At 42.2% G+C, this 22848-nt stretch overlaps 1 protein-coding gene across 1 annotated transcript in view; it reads right to left on the minus strand.

Annotated features, from left to right (window-relative positions):
• CASD1 (CAS1 domain containing 1) overlaps window positions 1-22848 on the minus strand; it is a 58610-nt gene that overhangs the window by 25100 nt on the left and 10662 nt on the right. The window contains exons 2-6 of the mRNA XM_039341483.1: window positions 8818-8914; window positions 8205-8325; window positions 5469-5513; window positions 3728-3790; window positions 3500-3544 (exon numbers count right to left, since the gene is read on the minus strand). Of these exons, the coding sequence (XP_039197417.1) occupies window positions 3500-3544; window positions 3728-3790; window positions 5469-5513; window positions 8205-8325; window positions 8818-8914 (371 nt within the window). The remainder of the gene's footprint in view (window positions 1-3499; window positions 3545-3727; window positions 3791-5468; window positions 5514-8204; window positions 8326-8817; window positions 8915-22848) is intronic.

Below are 22848 nucleotides of genomic sequence, written 5' to 3' on the forward strand. Positions count from 1 at the left end.
ATTGAACAAGGAGATTTATGATTGGTTCTTGAAGTTGTAGTCATTGCAGTGTCCCATGGTAATATGAACAACATTTGAGATCTTCACTGCTGGCTTTTGACCAACAAATGGGAAAGATAGCAGGAAATTGTAAATTGTGGTCACGTGACATTGCATTTAACAACTGTGTGATTTGCTTTATGACTGCAACCAATCAGTGTAGTCACATGATTTTTCACTTTATGACTGCATTGCTTAACAATGGAGTTGCTAGTTCCAGGCAATGCTTGACTTATAACTGATCATTTAATGACCTTTCAGAATTATGACAGCTTGATAATAGATGCTTTATGGCCTGTAAGGCACTTTTACCCATATAAAATGTCATGCTGCATGCCCCATTCCCCCATGGTTATCTGACTATATTGTGGATTTTTGGCAACAAGCTTGCTATTATGACCAGTTGCAGCATCCCCTGGTCATGTGACTGCGAATTCCGAAGTTTTCTGCCAGTTTCCAGCAAAAAGCACTCATTAATTTAATGATTATGTAATTTATTTAACGACTGTAGTGATTCAGTTAACAAACACATGAAGTATTAATACCACTTTACAATGCCTTGGTAAGGCCACACTTGGAATACTGCATCCAGTTTTGGTCACCACGATGTGAAAAAGATGTTGAGACTCTAGAAAGAGTACAGAGAACAGCAAAAAAGATGATTCAGGGACTGGAGACTAAAATATATAAGGAATGGTTCCTGGAATTGGGTATGTTTAATTTAATGAAGAGAAGGATGAAGGGTGACATGATAGCAGTGTTCCAATATCTCAGGAGTTGCCACAAAGAAGAGGGAATCAAGCTATTCTCCAAAGCACCTGAAGGCAGGACAAGAAGCAATGGATGGAAACTAACCAAAGAGAGAAGCAACCTAGAACTAAAGAGAAATTTCCTGACAGTTAGAACAATTAATCAGTGGAACAACTTGCCTCCAGAAACTGTGAATGCTCCATCACCGGAAGTTTTTTTAGAGAAGACTGGACATCCATTTATCTGAAATGATATAGGTTTCCTGCCTGAGCGGGGGGGGGGGGTTGGACAAGATCAGGGGTGTCAAACTCAATTTCACTGAGGGCCGCATCAGCATTGCAGTTGCTCTCAAGGGGCTGGGTGGGTATGGCCAGGGTGGGTGCAGCCCACTGGGTGGACATGGATGGAGTGGGTGTGGCCTACTGGGACAGATCTGAGAATCTCTGGTGGAAGGGGGTGGGCCCAGGCAAATGTCAAGGCATGGTCCACTGGAGGAGCCTCGCTGTTCCTCTCAGGCCATGCGGGGGGGGGGCTGGATGGTGGCATGGGCTGCTGCCTGGAGCCCTGAGCAGCAGAGGTCAAACGCCCAGCCTAGCCCTTGAGCACCTGCAGCACCAAGCCCAGCCCCACTTCCTCAAGGGGGTGCCCAGCTGTCCTTACCTTCTCCTCAAGGCTGCTGCTGCTATGCTTGCTCTCCTTAGCCAAGTTGCTCATGAGGGATACAAGGGCAAAGTCAGAGGGAGGTCCATTCCCTCTCCATGGGAGGAGACCTGCCTTTGTATCCAAAGCTTCCTTAGCAATAGGATGGGAGACCCCAGGATAGACCAGGAGGAGGGGGCAAGGGGATGATGAAAGGGCATTAGGGCAGGACTTCCCACAGACCCTCCCTCTCCATCTTTCCTTCCTAACTACAGAGTGGTACAAAAATATTTGAGATGAGGGAGGGAGAAAAACAGGCAAGAAATGCAGCTGGGGAGGTGCCACCCTTCATGAGGAATGAAGAAATGCACCATCGCCTGGAAGTGGCCCTCACCTACTTGACATATCTGGTTTGGTGGGCTCTGGGGGAGGGGATGCCATGAGCAGTGTGAGAGTCAACGTTACCTGTGCAATGCTGCCCAGCCCCCAGCCTGCCTGGTTTCAGCAGGTAGCAAGGCACTCTCCTCACAGTGCCGAGAGGCTGAGCCAGGCAGCACAAATCAGAAAAAGCGCGCTGCTGCCCAGCCCCCAACCTGCCCAGTTTCAGCAGGCAGCAAGGCACTCTCACAGCACCGAGAGGCTGAACCAGGTGGCGCGGATCTGAAAAGAAACAGAACGATGTCCAGCCCCCAACCTGCCTGGTCTCGGCAGACAGTGGGGCGCTTTCCTCACAGTACCGAGAAGTTGAGTTGGGAAGTGCGAAGCTTGCTCCCTGCTGAAACTGAGAAGGCTGAGGGCTAGGCAGCATTGCACTTCTCATCAGATTCACACCCACCCAGCTCAGTTCTTGGCACTGTGAGGAGAGTGCCCATCTGCCTGCCGAAACTGAGCAGGCTGGGAGCTGGGCAGCCTTGTGCTTCTTTTTGGATTTGCGCCATCCGGCTCAGCCTCTCGGCACTGTGAGGAGAGCACCCCTCTGCCTACCAAAACCCCTCTCCCGGAGCCCATCAAGCCGGATATGTGAAGTAGGTGAGAGCCATTTGATGGCCACTTCCAAGCGATGGTGCATTTCTTCATTCTTCACAAAGGGTGACACCTCCCCAGCAGACACCTGGGGGCAGGGCCGACGCAGCAGAGGCTGGTTCCTCACTGTTTCCAGAAGTCTTGTGGAGCTAAGACTGAATACGTTTCAGCATAGATGGCCATCACAAAATTGTACATTGGCTCCCGGCTGGCCTGGGCCAGGGCCAAGGCAGCGGGGGCCATTCCCTCACTGTTTCCAGGATGGCTTCGTGGGTCACATGAAATCACTTCGCGGGCCACGTTCAGCCCGCGGGCCTTGTGTTTGACATGTCTAGACTAGATGACCTCCAAGGTCCCTTCCAACTTTATTAACGGCTGGAAAAAATGGGACTGGTAGTGTAGGTCTCTCGACTTATGAGCACAATGACTTATGATCACATTTCCGGTCCCAACTGTGGACATAAATCGAAGACTATCTATAGTCATCAACTGAGAACTACCTGAAATGAGTTTGCATACATATATGAGCAGTCCAGAAGGGCATATCATTAGTAAAAAATATTCTGATGCCAATTGTCTATAGAATTAACTACACTCTATTAGGTTCAGGAACAGTAGCAATGAGAAAAAAAAATATGGAAGATCAGGTTGGCAATTTATGCAATGTAAGAAAGGAGTAGTATACTATATTGATAAGGATAGATCAGCCAATAAACTAATTCTCTAAGTCAGAGGTCCCCAACCTTTTGGGTACTGGTTCCATGGACAGAGGTTTTTCTGCGGACCAAAGGGTGTGTGCTTTTCTGTGCTGCCTACATCCCACCAATGGGGCTTTGCTTGTTTGTGCAGACCAGTTGCTGGCATGGCACGGCCCGGTACTGGTCCACAGACTGGGGGTTGGGGACCCCTGCTCTAGGTAATTTAAAATAATGGAATGGGGAAAAAAGAGAGAAAGGGCAATATCAGGGTTTCATATGGAACCTAAAACAGCTGAAATCAGAGACTATCATAATTTTATTTGGTTACTGCAATGATACAAGTAGCTTACCGTAGCTGCTCCTACTACAAGTATATGAGGTTTGGATGAAGAACCCTATGACATAATAAAAGACAAATTAATCCCAATACAAATCATAATCATTGACTGATTTCTTAATTAGAAAGAGCATTTGTAAAACATGCTTATGATTACAATCATATTTACTAAAATTACTTTCAAGACTAGGAAACCATTCATTTGTTGGAATTATAATAAAAAATAACCTATACAACTCACTTCAGTCCAAGACTTGATACACTGCTTCATAGAACCATTGACTTCTGGATACCACAGGAAATCCTGAAGAAAAAAGGACATACTTTCATGAATGTAAAAATCTGGAAACATCTTATGTGTTGCATTTTGCCATGGACCTGAGGAAAGACCAAGCAACGATTTAAAACAGAAATATTTCCTTTCAAATATACATGCCTGAACTATATTGTAACCAATCCAATTTTCTTATAGGGAAAAAAAGAAAAATAATATGCAATGAGAATTGGCAAACTTTGAATACAGGAACCAAATATGGATCCCTGCAATCAGATGAATGAAAAGAAATTCCCAAGTAATTAAAACATTTAACTTGCTTTATTTGTTGTCATTAATACATCAATTGTTAACTTTATATCTCTTATGAAAAATCATTACAATTTGTTCTAAAAAATTAAACAGCAGTGTTTAATTTTACAGTAAGTCCTTGACTTATGACTACAAATGAGCTCAAAATTTCTGTTGCTAAGCAAGACAGTTGTTAAGTGATTTTTGCCTTATTTTATGACCTTTCTTGACATAGCTGTTAAGTGAATTACTGCAGTTGTTAAGTTATTAACATAGTTGTTAAATGAATCTGGCTTTCTCATTAACTTCACTTGTCAGATGGTTGCAAAAGCTGACCACAGGAAACTGCAATCATCAAAAATATATGCCAGTTGCCTAGCATCCAAATTTGGAATACACGACCATGGGGACGCTGAAATAATGATGTGAAAAATGGATATAAGCAACTTTTTTCAATGCCTCTGTAACTTCAAACGGTCACTAAACAAATGGTTGTAAGTCAAGAACTACTTCTATTGGGTGAAATATTTTAGGGCTCTTCTCACCACTATAACTAACAGTAAAATAATAACCCATGTTATCAGCACACAGGCATATTGGAATATATCGGCAAGCCAGTTTAAAAGTGGATGGAAGTGACTTTTGTTAAAGTACTGTGTAATTGTGTAACTTCAAATGGTTGCTGAACTAATGGTCATAAGTCAAGCATTATCTGTATAATCTGTATAATGGATCTTCCTGCTTGTTCTTGGCTAGGATATTATCTTCAGTCATAAAATGTCACCACTTTGAGAAATATTGTCAAATGTGCTCCCATACAAGTTCATTAATTTCATTCTTCCACACTACATGTCTTTCTTAAAGAAAATATTGTTTCTCCAGCACTGGAGATGGAGAATCCACCAATGGGTTAGCTCTGTCTTCCTGCCCATTAGACCAAGTCAAGACCAAGTTTGGCTGACTTGGTCTAATGGGCAGGAAGATATTAGTGGATTCTCCATCTCCGTGCTGAGAAAAGGCATTAAGGTAAGACAACGCCCCTTCACTTGATATTGCAAGAATAAAATTGATGAACTGTTTAAAGAAGGTGCCTAACTAAAAATTGGAACAATTCCTACCAGTTACCATGCCTACAACATCGATAAATGGTTTAATCTATAGAAACTATGATAATTTTTATTCTAATGGTTATTGCCTATTTTTCTGTGGCACTCAAGTTGCCTCAAACTTTCAAAGCATTCCTTTCCACAACTGCCCTGCTACGAGAGCAGAGAATGAAAGGCAACAGTTGCTTGCTGAAAAATCAGCTGAATACTCCTTCCATTGCTGGACATGTATATATAATTTTCAAGTACTACTTCCAGCAATTATACCAACTTTTTCTCTTTATTAGAGTTAGAAAACAAGCAATACTTACCACTCTAAGTGAAGATGATTTGTCTTCAAAAGGAATGTTTTCATGCTGTCAAAATAAAACATGCACATTGTAACATTTCCCATAAACTTTTGGATTTACAAACATTTACATGCTGTTTACAACAAACACCATGTAAGTTAGCAGTGGGGAATCCTGTTGCCCTCTTAATGGTACTATAGCAGCACAGTCAGTTTATCAATGCTGAACTATGCTGGGGATTGTTACTCAGCAACATCTGAAGGTTTATAGGCTTCACATCCAACATTAATTTGGTGTTTTATGTGCATTATCATGTTTTAATCTGGTAAGAGGAATATATAAATATATTAGGGATAAAACTATGGTGCAAGAAAGGTTTTTTTAAAAAACCTTTTTTTTCACTTCACAATCTTGATTAAAACCATTCTTCTCTGAAACCATTACTTGTATCAGAAAGGAAGTTTTCTATCAATGGGTTTCTAAGCCAATACAAACAGCATTTGGAGGATTTCTTAAAAATATTCTTCCCTCACTGTAGTTTCAAAAGCTGTTTTTTAAAGTAAAGGTCAAATGTGTAATCTGGACCTTGCTTTATAAGTGTCTAGCTACTGAAGGTACATTACAAATATATAAAGTACACGAAAGCTCTAATATAATCTTCAATAACATATTCATGGGCAATTTGTTCCATGGAGATTAAGAAGTTGGAGTAGTGCTGGAGTTAAATCTTAATCAGGCCATTTTGAACTCCTGGGTTTATTCATTTTCTTCCTTCTAAGTAGATCATAGCAAAGGCAAAGGAGCACAGAGTATGATATACTTTTCTATCAGTCATCTATTTTTAATCTACAAAGCTAGTACCGTACTTTCCAGTGTATAAGATGACTTTTGAAAGCGTTGAAATCGGCGCTGAAGTCGGGCGTCTTATACGCCGAGTCGTCTTTTACGCTGGAAATAACGGTAGTTTCCGGCGTATAAGATGACTTTCTAGACATGCGACTCGGCGCCGAAGTCGGGGGTCGTCTTATACGCCGGGTCGCCTAATACGCCGGAATATATGGTAACTACATATTTATTTTTCTAATGTTACCATAGTTATCAATTCCAGATTGGTTCCCTGTCACCTCAAGCCCCTATCCAGGGGTTGTGTCCAAGGAGAAGAATTGCCAGAAGAAAGGACCCCCCCCCCCGCTGTGGGTCTGATTGGCAAACTCAGATCGTTGTTAAGTGCTCTCAAAATGGCGGCTGTCAAACAGGACAGTTCAGAAGCACACCGCAAGATGGAGTCCTGTGGGAGTCCTGAGGGTTCTGGTAGTGAACGCTGGACCAGACTAAAGAAATAGCAGGTTTTCCGTCAATTATGTGGTCTCACGGCCGCTATTGTGACTGCTGGCTGATTTAACTAAAATATTCAAAGGTCAGAGAAAAGCGGCTATCAGTGCAGTCCACAAAATGGCGGCCAGGACAACCGCGCCAAGGATCGGATGGTCGAAGAGGCTGGGCCCAACGCTCAACTGTCCTGCCGGTGCCTAACAACGCTGTGCTGAGTTGAGCGAGTAGGCGAAAAAAATTGTTCAAAAATCAGAGGAAATCAGGGACGAGTGCGCCAAGGACCGGACAGCCAAGGAGGCTGGAACCGATGCTCAGCTCGCCTGCCGGTGCCTAACAATGAAAAACAGGTACAGCCTCAAGCGTTTTTGTTTTTTTAAGCTAAGTCCCGATCATTTTTGTTTGGTTGGGGTTGAATGAGGAGTAAGGGAAGCTAGGAAAAAAACCGCTGGGTGGTTTGTGGCAGTGCTGATCCCAGCGCTGAGCTAAACAATAGATGGGGAATCCACAAATGGGAATATAGAACCTGTCAGGCTAAGTTTGACAACTGGAGCCAACAATTGCGTGTCCTGCTGGGCATGAGACTAAGTCATAACTGGGTAATACTGGCCCAGCAGAAGATGTGGCAACTCTGTCATTCTATTGGGCAGGAAGATGAAGTAAACCCATTCGTGGATTCTCCATCCTCATGCTGGAGAATGTATAGCTTTCTGTACAATTTTCTTGTTACCTAGGAATGTTTTAACCGCAATTAGTATGTAACATGAATTATTGAGTACACATAATATGCCATTGCCAGAAATAGTTATCTAATTGGAAGGACTGATAAAATCTTTTTCTCCAGAAATCTCAATAATGTCTTGACCACTATTTCCCCATTGCTATTACTAACAGGGAAACAATATCAAAATGAGGATTACAGTGTCAAAGACTGCACAGAAACACAACTATACTACCCAACACAGCTAAACTTTTAATTGCCCATCTGGTCTTGGAGCAAAGCAGGAGCTATACTGATAATTTTTTCCTCCCAGTTAATGTCAATAAGCTAGGGAGGAGCATAATACATACGTGGCTACAAATCACAGAAAAAAATATTCAAGAATTGCAGACCATAAATTCCTATTCTAAATATAATGCTTATTATAAAATATGTGACAGAATATGGACAAGAGTTAGAATTATCTTGTAGGAATGTTTCTATAACTTTCCTCTTTCTCTTTTTTCTGATTTTTAAAATACTTGTAAATTTTATTAATTTTTTTATTAAAATTTGAAGTTTTTATTAAAGTTCTTGTGACATGAACATATGCTACTGAATTAGGGATATCGTCCCTAGTAGTAAATGTAAAGAACAGTGATAATGGTTCTGTAAATATTTATGGTTCCATATAAAAACAGCGAGGATAAAAATATTGAAAGTTATACCTTGTTTCCTTCCTCCTTAATTTGAGGGTTTATTAGTTTTACAAATGAGTAGAATAGTTGACGAATCCTAGAATCGCCTATAAATGCAATATATTTGTTTTTGAGGCATGCTTTTGCTTCGCTGTAAAAACAAAAATAAATATTAATTGGTTTCAAGTATGAGAACAAAAATAAAGTTTGCAAACATTTAAATAGAAGAATATTCTGGTGGCCAAATGCTATTTATTTCAGAGAGGCTTATAAAATGAAATACACACAAAATATTTGGAAAAATCCAAACAGTTATGTTCACAATTGCCAACCCAGTGTCCAAGAAGCCTTGTTAACAGTAATAACAACAACAATAGCAACAATAAGTATACAAAGTCAAGATAAAAAAAACCTGAGCAGACAACAGTCTCACAGAGCCTCTAAAAAACTAACAGTAATATCTAACATCAAAATGTTGTTATCAAATAGGTATTTTTAATTTAACAGAAGATGTAAAATATTAAACCCATGACTGGCAGATTAATCATAGCAAATATTCTAAGTAAATATATTTGGCTTTAATTAAATGTAAATCAAATTTAGTTTCTACCTTGCTTTAAATAGACTTAAAACAATACTTTACCTCTGTTTGTATCTATGCATCATACAGCTATAAGGTTGCCATGTTTTGTCCCCAAGGAATCTTCCAGTAGAGAGAAGATATTCACAAGTATCATTACCTAAAGAGAAAAAAAATATAATAATAATAATAAACTCTGTAAAGAAGCTGAAAAAACAGTAGTTGGCTGCTGCTAGGTAATTGTACAGACTGACTACAAACAATGACATAATAATAATAATAACAACAACAACTGTTATACACCCACTCATTGCCAAGCAGTTCAACAATATACTACAAGGAGGAGAAATTGAAAAGTGGCTAACAACTGGGAAAACCTACCTAATAATGAAAAATCCAGCAAAAGGGGCAACACCAGGCAACTACAGGCCAATTACCTGCTTAACAACAACTTTCAAATTACTAACTGGTGTGGTAGCTGATGCAGTTCAACAGCATCTAGTTGAAAACAATCTCTTTCCACCTGAGCAGAAAGGAAACCGCCCCAATAGCAGAGGAACAAAGATCAACTCCTAATAGACAAAATGATCTTGGAAAACTGCAAGAGAAGGAAGACCAACCTGAATGTGGCATGGATTGACTACAAAAAGGCATTTGACTCTCTGCCACATGACTGGATAATAAAGTGCCTAGAAATAACAGGAGTCAGTAGAAACATCACAAAATTTGTGCAAAGATCGATGGCACAATGGAAGACACAGTTGCAGATCAATGGTGAAAAGCTGGGAGAGGTTAATATCAAGAGAGGAATATTTCAAGGAGATTCATTATCACCCTTACTATTTGTTATTGCACTGTTTCCTCTGTCAACAATACTGAATAACTCAGGACATGGCTATCAAACAGCAAAAACATCTGCTAGACTATCCCACCTCCTCTACATGGATGATCTGAAGCTGTATGGAAAAACATCATCTGAAATAGAATCGCTGCTCAACACTGTCCGTATATATAGCCAAGATATTGTAATGGAGTTTGGCTTGGACAAATGTGCCACACTTACTATCAAACAAGGAAAAATAGTGAAAACTGAAGGAATCAAGATGCCCCACGAAAATAACATTAAGAGTCTGGATGAGGAAGAGTACTACAAATACTTGGGTATCCTTCAAGCTGACAACATCAAGCACACTGAAGCCAAGAAAAAGATTAGAGGTGAATACATCAAGAGAGTGAAGAAGATCTTAAAGTCCAAACTCAATGGAGGAAATACCATAAAGGCAATCAACACCTGGGCAATCCCAGTCATTAGGTACACAGCTGGAATAGTGGACTGGACTCAAGCAGAACTACAAGCAATGGATAGGCAGACCAGAAAAATAATGACAATGAATCACGCCCTTCATCCACGCAGTGACATTGATAGACTTTATCTACCAAGGCAAATAGGTGGGCGTGGAATGCTACAAGTACATCAGATGGTTGAAGAAGAAAAAATGGCTTTGGAAGAATATCTGAAGAACAATGATGAATATGCACTGAAATTAGTATATCAGGAAGGCTTACTAACTACTGGAGAGACCAAACTGGCCTACAAGAAAGACCAAATGAAGAACAGAATAGAGGCATGGGAAGACAAAGCACTACATGGCCAATACATGAAAAAAATAGTTGGGAAAGCAGATAATAATAAAACCTGGCAATGGCTAAGAGCAGGAAAATTGAAGAAAGAGACCGAGGGACTAATTCTGGCTGCACAAGACCAAGCCTTAAGAACAAATGCATACAAAGTCAAAATTGAGAAGATAGCAACAGACAGTAAGTACCGCCTATGCAAAGAAGCTGAAGAAACAGTGGACCACTTGGTAAGCTGTTGCAAGAAGATTGCACAGACTGACTACAAGCAGCGGCATGACAAAGTAACAACAATGGTGCATTGGAAGATCTGCAAAAAATATCATTTGCCTGTAAGCAAAAACTGATGAGATCATAACATAGAGAAAGTCATAGAAAATGGTAAAATGCTCTGGGACTTCAGAATTCAAACAGACAAGCACCTGCAACATAACACCCCAGACTTAACAATTGTCAATAAGAAAGACAAAAAAGTCTGGATAGTGGACGTGGCAGTGCCTGGAGACAGCAGAATAGACGAGAAAGAACTGGAGAAGATAACAAAATACAAAGACCTATAAATAGAAATAGAAAGACTGTGGCAAAAACAAGCAAGGGTAGTACCAATAGTTATAGGCTCCTTGGATGCAATCCCAAAACAACTGGAGCGCCACTTGAACACCATTGGCATTGACAAATTCGCTATTACTCAATTGCAAAAGGTGGCCTTACTAGGAACTGCTTCCATCCTGCGACGATATCTGTAATACTGTCAAACATCCACATCTCCCTATCGCAGGTCCTGGGTAAGGACTCGATAGGTAGACAAAATGGCAAATCCAGTCTGAACATCTGGCTGACTGTGCGATGATCCAAAACAACAACAACAACAATAATAAAGTTGGAGGGGGCCTTGGAGGTCATCTAGTCCAACCCCCTGCTCAGGCAGGAAACTCTATACCATTTCAGACAAATGGCTATCCAGTCTCTTCTTAAAAACCTCCAGTGTTGGAGCATTCACCGCTTCTGGAGGCAGGTTGTTCCACTGATTAATTGTTCTAACTGTCAGGAAGCTTCTCCTTAGTTCTAGGTTGCTTCTCTCCTTGATTAGTTTCCATCCGTTGCTTCTTGTCCTTCAGGTGCCTTGGAAAATAGCTTGACTCCCTCTTCTTTGTGGCAGCTCCTGAGATATTGGAATACTGTTATCATGTCCCTCCCTCGTCCTTCTCTTCATTAAACCAGACATACCCAATTCCATCAACCTTTCCTTATATGCTTTAGCCTCCAGTCCCCTAATCATCTTTGTTGCTCTTCTCTGTACTCTTTCTAGAGTCTCAACATATTTTTTACATTGTGGTGACCAAAACTAGATGCAGTATTCCAAGTGTGGCCTTACCAAGGCATTGTAAAATGGTATTAATACTTCACGTGATCTTGATTCTATCCCTCTGTTAATGCAGCCCAGCACTGTGTTGGCCTTTTTGGCAGCTGCAGCACACTGCTGGCTCATATTTAAGTGATTGTCCACTAAAACTCCAAGGTCCCTCTCACAGTTACTACTATTGAGCAAGGTACCCCGTATACCACAGGTCGGCAACCCGTGGCTCCGGAGCCGCATGCGGTTGTTTGAGCCACCTCCTGCGGCTCCAGAACCTGCTCTGCCATTTGGAGAGAGAGAGAGAGAGAGAGAGAGGCACTTGCACTTCCCTTCTCTCTTTCTCTCTCTCTTGCCCCCTCGCAGGGCTCCTGATTGGCCCTGCGCCTGGGTGCCCCACCCCCTGGAAGAAGGGTGGCCAGGAAACCCCTTTCCCAGGCTGGCTCAGTTCAAGGCGCACATGGCTTGGGAGCCACGCAGGGAAGCCCTGGGATCCCCCCAGGGAGCAGCCCACCGAAGCCTCTGCTAGCATGGGAGGCTCCAGTGTCACTGGTGGACAGAGCTGACCAGTCGGCGGGCCGTTGCAGCGGTTCTGACCCGAAGATGCCAGTAGCACAGAAGGTGGCCGGCTCGGTGGCCTGGGGACAGCCCAGGAAACAATGCCATCACTGGCTACTACCCCAACTGGGACTCCACGCTGCCCAGGCTCGCCCTCTGCCCATGGGATGTAGCCATGGCGCCGCTGGGGGGGCTGGTGCCATGACAGGCCGTCCCTGGGTGGCAGTGGTGATGGCGAGTGCTGCTCCAGGGTGCCCAGGCGGTGTAGCAGAGGAGGGCACAGGGTGGCGGCGGTGGCGGCAGGCAGGACATGCCGTGTGTCGGGCAAAAGATTCTCCAGGCTCTTGTTGGCCTGCTGGCGGTGCAGCCCCACCTGGGTGGCCATGACGCGCTGCCACTCTTATGGCTTTTCAGCCGTGAGAGCACTCCGTGGTTGCAGCAGCACATGCAATTGGGCATCTGCTGCAAGGGTGCTCGGGTCGGCTGAGCCACCGGGCCGCCCATGTACAGGTACGGGGAGTGATAGCCGTTCATGGTGCCCTCTCGGCCAAACGTGGTGGCACTGAACTCGCCCTCGGCTCCAGTGCAAGTTGGCTGATGGCTCCCTCGCCCGCCTTCCCCATCTCTCTGCCCCGGGTGTCTTTCAACGCCTTCTGCTGCCTCCTGTCCCCCTCCTTCGGCGCCGGCCGCCCACTCACCCCTCCTCCCGGCTCGAGAGCGGAGGCCCTGACGTCTTTTATGCTGGCCAGCCCGGCATTCACATGATGATGTGGGGAGGGGTGGGGCTGGCAAGAGAGATGCACCTTCCCGGCCTGGTGCAAACGCCTGCAGTCCAGGTGGGCATGGAGGTCAGGAGGGGGAGAGGCTGGCTGGACGCTCTTGCAGGGTCCCACCTGGCTCTGGTACCGCCTGCGCTATACCAGCCGTCCCCAGTGCTGCCTAGATGAGCGCCCGCAGGGTTCGGATCAGGCCGGGCAGAGGGGCTCAGACAGGGGAGGGGGGAAAGCACAGAGGAGCTGCCCCCAAGTGCAAGGGCGGAGGAGGGGACCCCAGTCATTTGCCAGAGTCCCAGTATGTCTTGCTGGGCATGGACCTGATAGGTTTGTTCACCAGGGTCCTGGCTGGAAGAGGGGAGGTCCCAGGCCCGGCTCACTCTCTGCCTCTCTCTCTCTCCCTCTCTCTCTCTCTCTCTCTCTCTCTCTCTCTCTCTCTCTCTCTCTCTCTCTCTCAGTGCGATTGCAAGCTCGCTGCCTGCCCAGGGAGGGGAGAGCTTAATGGAGGCGTGGGGTGGCACTCAGCCACCATTCTGGCTGCTGCGTCTGGGCGCCAGGGCTGCTACCCTCTTTGTGGCAGGGGCATCGCCTTCCATGCTGGTCCCATCGCAAGCTAGCCACGCCCCTGTACGCTCACGGGAAGGATGGGGAAAGGGGTGGGCAATGCTGGTATTGGGGTGGAGGGAGGGAGTGGGGGGATGAAGAAGGGATCCTTGGGGGTGTGAAGTGTGGGAGGAAGAGTCAGAATTCAAGATGCTCAAATCTGGGTGGGCTCCCAGCAAACACACGCCAAAGAAGTGAGGGCAGAAGGAAGAGAGGAAGAGAAACTGCGGGTAGGGGGGAAGCACCCCATTTCTTCTTCTTCTGGTGCAAACTCTGCTGAACCCAGAATGGGGGGGATGAGGAGGAGAAAGAGTGGCAATTGACAAACTGTGCCAGCCAATCTCTTTGGAGGAGATTGGCTGGCACATATAGGTAAAAAAGGATATATGCAGTGTTATCTTCATTTTAGATATCAAAAGGGTTTTGCGGCTCCCAGCATTTTGTTTTCGATAGGAAATGGGTCCAAGTGGCTCTTTGAGTGTTTTGGGTTGCCTACCTCTTCCCTATACTATACTTGTATATTGGTTTTTCTTGCCTAAATGTATAAAGCAGCGGTTCTCAACCTGTGGGTCGCAACCCCATTTGGGATCGAACAACCATTTCACGGGGGTCGCCAAACAATGCAGCCCGCCATTTTTTCCCCTTTTCCTTAGCTGTGCTACTCTCTTTTATTCTATTGGCTTTTGAAAGCCAGTAGAATAGACTCTCTTGAATAGAGTCTAATTCTATTGGCTTTCAAAAGCCAATAGGAATTGTCCAGGTTGTCTCTGCCCTGCTGAGCGCGCCAAAAGTCCCATTCTGCAAGCAGTGCTGCAAGTTGTCTGCAGCGAAGGTGAGCTTTCTGGAAGTTTCCCCCCCTCCCTGCTGAACAACTACTAAAAATGTAAGTAAAGAGGGCCAGGGGTGGGAGGCCGGCGGGCGCAGGGAGGGTTGCTGCCACGCGTGGGGCCCGGTGGGTGCCTTACCTCCTTTGGGCTGGGCCAGCTGGTGGCCCAGCTGGTGGTCAGCCTGCTCCGTCTCTGCCGCTTGCCAGCTATGCCTCGGCCGGCACAGGGGGCGGCACCATGCATGTGCGGTGCTCCCGGGCAGGGAAAGTCCTCAACTTACGACTAGTTGGGTAGTCCTCGACTTATGACCGGTTGGGTAGTCCTTGACTTACGACCGGTTGGGTAGTCCTTGACTTACGACCGGTTGGGGGTCACGGCATTAAAAAGGTTGAGAACCACTGGTATAAAGTGACAAGAATGGTGCATTGGAAGATCTGCAAGAAATACTCTTTTCTAGCAAGCAAAAAGTGATGGGACCATAAAATAAAAAAGTAATAGAAAATGAAGAAGCTCTGGTCTTTGGAATTCAAACAGATAGGCATCTCTCACATAACACCCATGGCTTAACAACTATCAATAAGAAAGACAAAAAATGTCTGTATAGTAGACATGGCAGTAGCTAGAGACAGCAGAAGAGAAGAAAAAGAACTGGAGAAGATAATAAAATACAAAGACTGTAAACAGAAATAGAATGACTGTAGCAAAAGAAAGCAAAGGTAATACCAATATTAATAGGCACCCAAACAACTGGAGCGCCACTTGGGACACCATCAGCATTGAAAAAATCACTGTCAGACAACTGCAAAAAGCTTTATTCTGAACAATTGATATCCTGCAAGAATACATTTAACACCATCAAATATCCACATCTGCCTATCCCAGGTCCTGACTTGATAAGTAGATAAAATTGCCAAATCCAATTTGAACATTTGGCTGATTGTACGACAAACCATAATAATGCAAACAGAAGTAGAATAACCATGCCAAAGTGTGAGGGAAAAACGCACGCACAGCAAACTCCTGTGCTTCCCCCCCCCACAAACCTCATAACTTTTTGATGCCCTTTGTCCCAGTGAAGCAGCCAGAAGGTCACCCCCTTTTTACTTAATGCCTCACCTACCTAAACAGATAATGTGCTTAGTTCCTTCCTATTTTTTCCTGTCTTTGTTAGTTTCTTCTTCTTTGATCTGCCTGTATTTGTTCTTTACCTGGTCTTTGACCAAGTAATATGTTACTAGGAAATAGTTGCTTATATGAAGGAATTTTCCAATGAAGAAACTTTTTGTCAGCATCTAATGGTTAAGCTTGAGTATGTAAAAAGAATATAAAAACCAATAAACACAGAGATTCTCAAGCTGTCTCAAGCTGTGACAAGCAGCTCTGCAGCAGCTTCAAATCACTGCTCAAGACATGCCTGTGTCTTTTTCTTAGCATCTTACACCAAAGGAAAGCAAAAATAGTATCTACCGTATATTCCGGCGTATAAGACGACTGGGCGTATAAGACGACCCCCAACTTTTCCAGTTAAAATATAGAGTTTGGGCTATACTCGCCATATAAGACTACCCCTCTTCCAACCACACCAAATAAAAATTAAAAAGCATCAGATCTGATTTCAATATGGTAATTTTAATTCAAATGCTTATGACATACAGGTACTTAGCAGGAAAACTGTCACTTATAAACATAAGGCTGTTTGTCATCAAACATGTAAACATAAAACAGTGCAAGTGATTAAACTTTTCCTAATTCACTCTAAAGCTGAAAGGAAGGATAAGACAATAAACCCATTGGAGCTGCCATACTGTTTGTTTTCTAAGCTGTCAATCAAACTGGAACTGATGATGATAGGAGGAAGATAACAAACAATAGAGAGAGCAAGTGCCAGGCAAGTCCCTGGCGAGTCAGCAACGCCCATCATAACTGCAAGCTATTTTTACAGATTTTGCTGGCATGATACTTTCCCTTTAAAAGCCTTTAAAATCATCCTGTTCATCATCTGATATCATAAAAATATCAATGACATCTTGTGATACATTTGCAAGGTAGTCATCGTATGGATCGAATTCCGTATCAGATGGTGTGGTCTCAGCTTCGGCTTCCTCTTCATCTTGCCACAAGTAGTCGTCCTCCATACCATCTAATGAATTTGATATACCGCACTTCTTGAAAGACTTGATTATTGTTTCTGCATCAATATCATTCCAGGCTTTTATGACAAACTTGCACAAAACATCCAACTGTGGAGCACGCATGTTTCCTCCTTTTGTGAATGACTTTTTGCCGCTAACCATCCATTCATTCCACTGTTCTCGAATGCGATCTTTAAATGGCTTGTTTAGGCACACATCCAGTGGCTGTACTAACGATGTCAATCCTGCAGGAATAACTGCTGCATCTGTGTTTAGTCTTGCAAGCCTTTGCTTGGTGCTGGGAGTTAAATGAGCCCTGAACATATCCCACACCAGTAGACTACGTTTTTGAATAAGTCCACCTGGTCGCCTGCTCCATACATTATCAAGCCATAGCTTTACCCCTTCTTCATCCATCCAGCCTTTTTCATTCACATGTACAAAACAACCAACAGGGAACTTGAGTTTCGGCATTGTTTTTCTTTTAAAAATAATCATTGGTCTCAGTTTGGCACCATCAGCTGTGCATGCTAGTACCACTGTAAAACTGGACTTCTCATGTCCTGTTGTTTTAATTAAAATTGTTTTTTCACCTTTTTGATGGACAGTTTTATTTCCAACCATATCAAAATTCATTGGAGTTTCATCCATATTTCCAATACTACTTAATGCATAGCCATGTTTAATGCGCTGTTGTATTACGTATTGATGGAAACTAATTACTTTGCTATCAAGATCTGCAGGTAATTTTTGTGCAATTTTCGTCTTTTGCCTCAGTACCATATTATGTCTTTCCAAGAATCTAGTACACCAGGATGCAGTGGCCTTAAATCTGTTGCTGTGATCTGGGTTAGATTTTGCCCACTGAAGTGCAAACAAACGTATTTTATTTCGTGTCACTACATAACCGTTTTGGCGATGCTCATTCACCATGTCTGCTACATGTTTTTTGAGTTCTGGCCAATATGGGGTGCCTCTTCTTAATGCACACTTACCCCTTGGCATACTCTTTAATGCTTTTTCATTTGCTTTCCAGTCCCGAACCATCTTTTCTGTTACTCCATATTGTCTTGCAGCAGCGCAGTTATTATGTTCCATGGCAAAGTTTACAACTTTAAGTTTGAAACTGGCTTCATATTTCTTTCTTCTTGCTGTTGAAGCCATGATGGGGTCTTGACTATTGGACATTTGTATACTGTACTGTATGAACTGGTACAGATACTGGTGCTGTACTGTATGTACCCAGTATACAACAACTAGCCAATCACGGCAAGCGATGAACCTTATCCGTGATTGGCTGGTTGTTGTATACAAAGCCTGCTTGGATTGGGTGGGTCAGCTCTCCCTGCCTGCCCAACCCTTCCTTGTCATCTTATAGGTCAGGGGTAGGCAACCTTGGCTCTTTTATGACTCATGGACTTCAACTCCCAGAATTCCTGAGCCAGCATAGCTGGCTCAGGAATTCTGGGAGTTGAAGTCCATGAGTCATAAAAGAGCCAAGGTTGTCTACCCCTGTAGAGGCCCTAGGGAAAAAATGGACAAGCTAATTCCATGAGGGAGGGGGGAAAGGGAGCGCAGTTTCTGAGTTCTCATTGGCCACCTGTAAATCCAAATGAGTAGCTCAGGGTGTGTGCGTGCGTGTGTAGGCATGCGTGTGACTCCCCGGTCCCTTCCATTGCCCCCCCCCCAGTAGCAAACTTTGGCTTGGAGCAAGCAGGCTACACACAGGGATCTCCTCCTCTCAGTCTTCCATCCTGCGAATCCTCCACAGCCTCCCCAAACCGAGTGAGCAGAAAGCCTGCCTGTTTGTCAAAGGCTCTGCCTTGTCAATCGCACACACATCTTGATGAAAATTGCCCTGCCTGCAAAAGGACTTCTGAGCAGTTTTTTAAAGCAACACTACCAAGAATGAAATTGGCGACAGCCAGAATGTTTAGGGAAGAAGGAAAGGAAGCAGTTAATAAACTGAGTAAGAAAGGCATTCGCCCTTCGAAAACTTGCATTTCCACAAATGTGATAAGTTGCCCCCTTTTCAGGTGGAGGGGGAGTAAATGCTTTCCTTTTAATTTGTTATTAAAACTCAGTGTACTACAGTACTTATAGATGGGAGCCAGATTGACCAGCCAGGATCTGTCAGAAATAACACCACAAATGCACCATGCAAGTTTATTTAGGCGGGGGGGGGGGGGGGAACTGCTTGCATAACTCGGTGGAAGTCGACAGGCGAAAGGATTATGTAGCTGTTTTCTGTCCTCACTCCATTCCTGCTTCGTAAATCCGAGAGGAATTTAGCTGACACCCCTCCCCTTCCAGACCCATAAGCTCCGCCTCCCCCAAGCCACTCTCACCGGCAGTGAGGGTAAACGCTGAAAAGCCTGCATGAAGAAGCACTGAGAAGTGCCTCGAATGGACGCAGATGCTTAGGTTTGTTTTCATTATATATAAAAAACACCCTACAACTCTTTTCCCCACTTCCCCATTACATGGGCCATCCCTTTCTACTTCCTTTGAATGAATTAATCACGGGACGGCCACTACCAATCGCAGTTCTGGAGGGGTGGGCAAGGAATTGGGATGCAAAAGGGAGGGAAGAAGAGAGGAGACGGTTTGCAATGTAGCATTATAGAATGGGGAATAAACCTCCAGGAAATCTTACTGTCACAACAGCCAGATAATGCCTATCGTACTCTCAGTATAGAGGCTGGAAAGAGATATCTTTAGTTGATGGGCTGGTTTTAATAATAACCCTAGGACTCTTTTTGAGCGGGGGGGGGAAGAGAAAACTTGCTGAGTAATATTTTTCCGGCGTATAAGATGACCCTCAACTTTTGCGAAGATTTTAAGTGTTTAGAAAGTCGTCTTATACGCCGGAATATACGGTATAGTAATAGGCACGTTGAGTAAAATACCGAAATATCTGGAGCACCACTTGAACAAAATCATCATTGACAAAGTCGCCATCATTCAATGTCAAAAGGCAGCTTTGGAAGGAACAGCTTACATCCTGTAACAATATTTTTAATATTATCAAATAGGGGTAGTCCTTGACATACAACAGCTTGTTTAGTGACTGTATGAAGCTACAATGGCACTGAAAAAGTGATTCTTGACCATTTTTCACAGTTACAACTGTTGAAGCATCCTCATGGTCATGTAATGAAAACTCAGATGCTTGACAACTGAATTATATTTATGACGGTTGCAGTGTTCCAGGGTCATGTGATCACCTTTTGTGATCTTTTGACAAGCAAAGTCAACAAGGAAGCTAGATTCACTTAACAACTGTGGCAAGGTCCTAAAATGGAACAAAACTTACTTAATGACTTTCTCATTTAGCAACAGAAATTTTGGGCTCAACTGTGATCATAAGTCAAGGACTACCTGTATCTGCCTATTCCAATTGTTGAAACGGACTCAATAAGTATATGAAAACGCCAAATCCAGTCTAAATATCTGGCTGATTGTATAACCAACCATTAAAATGTATTAAATTTATATGCCATCAAGCTCTCAACAAATTGTTAAATTTGTTAATTTGTTGTTAAAATAAATTAAAAATAAAAAAGCAATACAAAATCCCCAAATAGCATAAGATAAAAGAACTAAGGAAAATAAAATACTGGAATAGATTTATATCTGAGTTTTATTATCATATACTGTCCGCTGAATCCAAAATATCACATATTATTAAAACTACAGCCAAAATAAAAATACAAATTAATAATTAGATTATTGTTCAAACTTCAATTATTCCTGGCATTCCTGGAGATGATCTCTTTTGGAGAGCAACAGGTTTCCCACTCATTTTAGACCTACTGCAATTTCTGGAAAAAAATGACTATTGCTAAAATATAAACAATTTGGTCTCCAAGCAACCCCTGAAATTTTTATTGTAATACTGAAAATAAAAATTATTTTAACATGCATATATATATAAATAATAAGAAAATAACGCAATTGAGGAAAAAATGTTCAGTTGATACCTTACAATCAAATGTTAGTTTCATATTTTATTGAAAAATGTTAATGCTTCTGTGATTTGCTCCGTATTCTCCCACTTGGTTAAATAGTAAAAGAACGAACATAAATTCTTTCTGTTGGATGGTGGAAAGTACAGAACCTCATTGTAAGTATTGAGAAAGATTCACAAATGAAGTTGTATAAATTGTAAAATATGTATGGCCTATTTCTTCCTAACTAGACTGAATTTCAACCTACATGTTCAGATTTATTTCTTCAACTATCACAAACTATCCTAAATATCAGGAAAAAAAGATATGAAATTTGTCTATGCTTATTTTACAAAATGCAGTACTCTATGTAAATTGCTAATCAGTCAAAGAATGATTTAGAGATAAAGTATTAGACATATCAAGGAAGGCTCTAAAATCACCCACTGGAAACATAATATTTATACACAACACAGATATATGTAAAGCTTACAGATAATTCTCAAATTATGACCATTCATTTAACAACCATACAAAATTATGAATGCCTTGGAAAAAGTGACATACAACCTGTACCTACACTTATGTCACACAAACCCTCAGTTCACGGGACCACAATTTGGACATTTGATAAAAAAAACTCGCTTTTATGACCAGTTACAGCATCCTGCAGGCACATTATCGGAATTTATAACTTTTGTTGCTTTCCAGCAAATAATGCCCATTGGGAAAGCTGGATTCACATAACCATGTGATTCGTTTAGTGACCAAGAGAATTCACTTAATTACCACCCAAGTTGTCATAAAATTGGGCCCCACTCAATTTATAACTGCAATGACTTGACAGATATTTCAGCCCCAAAAGTTGTAACTTGAGAACTATCTGCACACTTTTCTCTCTCTCAACTACAATCTGATACAGTTTTTCTATTTATTTTGCATTTAGAAATACAAATGCATTTTTTCTTTTGATAATGTATAAAAATATCAGTGTCATGAAGAAATTACAAATAGAGCTACCTAAATCCTTTTGGTTTCTTAGCTGTATCCATTAGAGTTGCATTTTAAGATGGGTGGCCATACAAATCTTTTAAATAAGTATATGTAACAAATTGACCATTATTAAGATTGCTGTCACTTTAAGAATAAGTGTTTATGGAATATTCCCTTGATAAAAATGGAATCTAATACTATAATTCCAGAGGTTTTGCTTTTGAGTTTGGTACATTCCCAATACAGAAAGAAAAGCAATTAGATGTAGTATAAAAATATCTTTAACTGAATTATCTTGCTTGTAATTACTCCCCTAGAGATATGCAAAGTTCTCTGTTCATTAATTGTTATATGCGCAAAACAGCTGGTTTCAAATAGTCTGTGCCCAAACTGAAAATGCATGTTTGGGGAGTTTTGGTCAATTCTATGTATGCCATATATAGAACAAAACATGACTATTTTATCCATAGAACAATACAGGACTGTTTTGTTCCAGACAAAAACTTGGCACTTTGATGTGGCAGAAGATAACGAAAAGAGGATGCTGGGAAATTGGGAAACAGGTAGATTGGTGAATCACACTGGAAGCTGCTGAGAGGAAGAAGGGCAATATGCATCAGTTATCCTGCTTATCTTATAGAGATAATTTCATTGAAAATCTTCAAATTCTTAATAGCTGAGAACTTCCCTCCAAGGTGCCTCACACAGACTTCTATAACTAGATTTACTGAAATGATTTCATTACATAAATTGAGGATCCAACATATCTCTAAATGGCTTTTTTCAAAATGTCTGGCTTTGATTTTCTTTCTTCCTTTCTCCTCAAACCTCCTCACAGTTTTCCAGACTGTGAGCCTAAGGGTCAAAATAAGTTGTCTGTATTTGTTTTATAAATCACCTTGGAAGATTTTTTTTTATTTAAACAATGGGTTAAAGTGCACCAATAAATATACTATAGTGTAATCTAAAATATTTAGAAAGTATTTTAAAATTACAAACTAAAATAAGAAATCAGATGTGGAACTTTGATATCAGATTAGTTCATCAGAAGAAATAAATCTGTAACTAAGTCTCCACATCCAGAAAGGAAGTATCAGTCAGTAGTATGGATCTGTAGCAGCAGTTGCAAGTTTTCAAACTCATTATGTATTCATTAACCATTCTATTGTGAATCTTGATGAAATAAAGACTCAAACACTTGTCAGATGGGCTCAGGAATATATGTGTTTGGGTTAGGGATGCATTAACATGATGGCAACAGAACGTAAC

Source organism: Crotalus tigris, unplaced genomic scaffold (genome assembly GCF_016545835.1).
Source record: "Crotalus tigris isolate CLP2741 ecotype Arizona unplaced genomic scaffold, ASM1654583v1 scf7180000017765.3138416, whole genome shotgun sequence".
Taxonomy (NCBI): Eukaryota; Metazoa; Chordata; class Lepidosauria; order Squamata; family Viperidae; genus Crotalus; species Crotalus tigris.